The sequence below is a fragment of the Sciurus vulgaris genome (genome assembly GCF_902686455.1).
Source record: "Sciurus vulgaris genome assembly, contig: HiC_scaffold_346_arrow_ctg1, whole genome shotgun sequence".
NCBI lineage: Eukaryota > Metazoa > Chordata > Mammalia > Rodentia > Sciuridae > Sciurus > Sciurus vulgaris.
The window spans coordinates 48,442-51,825 of NW_027632700.1; the positions used below are offsets into that span (position 1 = coordinate 48,442).

The 3,384-nt window shown below is 39.3% G+C and overlaps 1 protein-coding gene across 1 annotated transcript; it reads right to left on the reverse strand.

Moving 5' to 3' along the window:
• Positions 1-1,737: 1,737 nt before the first annotated feature.
• Positions 1,738-2,912, reverse strand: LOC306652628 (ubiquitin-conjugating enzyme E2 R2-like; the record flags this gene model as incomplete). Its single annotated transcript, XM_079125424.1, has 1 exon — positions 1,738-2,912. A coding segment is annotated over one exon (660 nt), but the record flags the coding sequence as incomplete, so codon positions are not given.
• Positions 2,913-3,384: the final 472 nt, after the last annotated feature.

The window sequence follows — 3,384 nt, forward strand, 5'->3', positions numbered from 1 at the left end:
ATCTGAAGCATCTAAGGCCTGAGTAGATTCTATGTTTTGTGAAGGCTCTGTGACATGTGTAACCTTTATGACCTCACTAACTTAAAGAATGTAGTAGCTTCTATCTACTGTGTAATCTCTATGATAAGCATAGGCTGCTTAACTTGTATAACATTGATAGCCTGAATAACCAGATCCTCTATTATCTGGGTAGAATGAAAGTTCTCATCACCTCTGCAGTTTTACTTTCCATTGTATATTCTATAATCTGAGTGTCATCAAAGACTTACATAATGTCAGTGGACTCCTTCATCTCTATCTCAATTGTAGTTCCTGTGGTCTCTTCGGTGTGTGTATCATCCCAAAACTGTGCATCTTTATTGACCCATGGATCCTCAGTGACCGAGTGTTATCTATGATGTAGTCAACCTCTGTGAGGTGATTAGACTTAATGGCATGATAAGCCTCAATGAACTTAGCAGCCCTATGACCAGTGAAGCTTCTATGATCTGTGAATCTCATATGATATATTGACTCTGGGTTCTTAGTGGGCTCTATATCCTGCATACTGTCTACAATCTGAGAAATTAAAATAAATTTAGCAACTCCTATGATCCGTCTACACTTCATGGCCTAAATAGCACCAGGACCCATGAGGAATCTATGGCCTAAATATTCTCTAGCATAAGTGTATCATTTGTGACATGTTTAAATTAGCTGTCCTAAATATACTAAGTGACATTAGTAACCTCTTTGACCTGAGGAGACTCTATGAACTGTACAATCTCTATGGTATGCAAAATCTTTATGTCATCAGTATTCTAAATGAAATGAAAAGCTTCTATTATTTAATACCTTATAAAATTATAACATCTATAACCAAGGACCTTTGACCTGAATAGGTTTTATAACCAAAGAAGCATAAATTACTTCAGTAGCCTCTAGGATCTTGTTGACTTCTAATTACTAGGTAGTCTGAGACATGGTTTACAGCTCCAACCTGAGTACCCTCATTGGCTTGAGTAACCTCAATGTCCTTAGAAGTGACTATGATTTGTGAAGCTTCTATGGACACCATAGCCTGTGTAACATGGGTAGACTCTATAACCTGCACAGCCTTTCTGTCCTTTGCACCCCATATAACCTGCACAACATCTATGACCTATGTATCTTTCATGACATGAGAATATCCTATGTTGTGTTTACTTACAGGATCTGAGTAGACTGTCATTTTCAGGTCAATAGCCCTTTGCAGCCTCAGATTTCTAAATGCCCATAATATGCATTGTGACTTCTGTAGACTTCAAGGCCTGAGTAGCCAAAATGACATTAGAATTCTTTAATGACCTGAAAAATCTATATGATCTGCATAAATTCTATTATATGCTTAACCTTTGCTTCCATGTCACCTCTATAATTTATACAGCCTTTATGACATAAGTAGACTATACAAACTTAGTAAATACTTTGGCCTTGGTAATTTTTTTTTTCTATGTAAAGTATGAATATTTATTTCAGGCTTTAGATCCCAATCAATTTCAAAAAACAAAATGATTTCTCTCCTCAAGAATAGCTGAGGCCTCCGTGTTAGGATGATTTCATGAAGCCTTAGGGAGCACATTTCATCAGGCTTAGCATGAAGTAAGTCCCTGATGCCCACTGTATCCTGGTTAGGAAGGGAAAGAAAGAAAATTCACCACCATAGGGCTGAATAAATGCGCACACACTAATGTAAATGAGCAGCTAAACCTTGGCAAATTTGCTTTTTTTTTTTTTTTTAAAGTTTGTTTTGTGGATTTTTTTTTCCTCCATTTTCTTTTGCTACCCAGTATATGCAGCACTTGTGAACTCCCAACGATTTCCAGCTTTAAACACAATAATGTCTTGAAAAGACTAATTCTTCGGGAATCTAAAAACAGAGCAAATGTGTTTTGCTGTGAACATTCTACAGAGACGAAGTGAGGCGGGAGTTTGGGTTGTTGTTGGTTTTTTTTTGTTTTTTGTTTTTTGTTTTTTTTTAAAAAAGAATCAATACAGTGATGGAAGGGTAAAGAATGCAAGAATTCAGATATTCTGTGGAGGGTTACTTTCTCTCCATGAAAGGTCCATAAAAAGGAGCAAACTGAGATCCATAAGGGGAGTCAGCAGAAGCTGTGTTTTTTCCCCACCCCCGGTGAATAGGTTCTTGTTGAGGGGCCACTGCTAGGTCCCCACTTGCTCCCCTCCCTTTGGCCTGAGATGGCAGGGCAGTACAGGGACATCAAAGGAGCACATCACGACTCCTCGTTCCCAGAATCATCATCATCATAACAGTCGGCATCTTCCTCTTCCTCGTCTTCATCATCAATGTCGTCATCATACAAGTCGTCATAAAGCAAATCTGAGCTGTTGTCATTGGAAGGCACTTTAGTTTTGATGCAGTATTCCACCAGAGTTGTGGGGACCTTCACTCCATCCTTTTCAGCTTCGGATTTAGTAGCTGAAACCTGTTTCCTAATGATTTCAGCATATTCTTTGTCTTTTCCTTTACTGTCCCTCCATTTCCTGAACATAACCGAAGCATCCACATTGGCTGGGGAGAAGGTGTTGGGCTCATTAAGCAGTGAGATTACACTTAATAGAATAGTCCTCACATTCTGAGTAGGATTCCACCTTTCAGAGGGCAGTTCTCCACTCTGTGGGTCATCTACAGGTGGATGAAGAATTGAAATGCATACATCTCCATTCTCATAAATGTTGGGTTGCCACATTTTGGTCAAGAATCTGAAGGTAGGTGGTGAATATGGGTAGTCAATAGGAAATTTAATATGTGCCTTGAAGTAGCCGCCTTCATAGAGGGTGTTGGGGGGTCCGAAGATGGCCACCTCCCAGTTGTAGAGGTCGGACTCATCCACCAGGGTGATCTGGAAGCCCTCCACCGGTTCCTCCTGTAATGATTAGATAATATGTCTTGCACTGCATTTATGACCCATGTAGCCTTTATGAACTTCATTGACTGTATGACCTGTATAGACTTGGAGGTTTGAGTAGTCTCTGTCACCTGCATTGTATTCATGGTCTACGTAATTCCATGACCTATACTGCACATAAACAATATGGTGTAAATCATCGTCATGGCTTGAGTAGTGTAAATAACTTCTGTAATATCAAAACCGTAGGAACCATTATGATCTGGTAGCCTCTGTGATCTGTATTGACTCAAAAAACTGCATAGTCACTGGGTCTTCAATGGGTTGTTTCTATGGCATGTTTACTTTCTATGACTTAGGTAAATTATATGACCTGTGTAGCCTCAGTGAACTACAAAGTTTCTATTTCTTGAGTATCTGGCAAAATATGCACAGTCTCTATGGTCAGCATATCCTCTATGACCTGATAGCCTCTTTCTACTACAAACTCTATGGA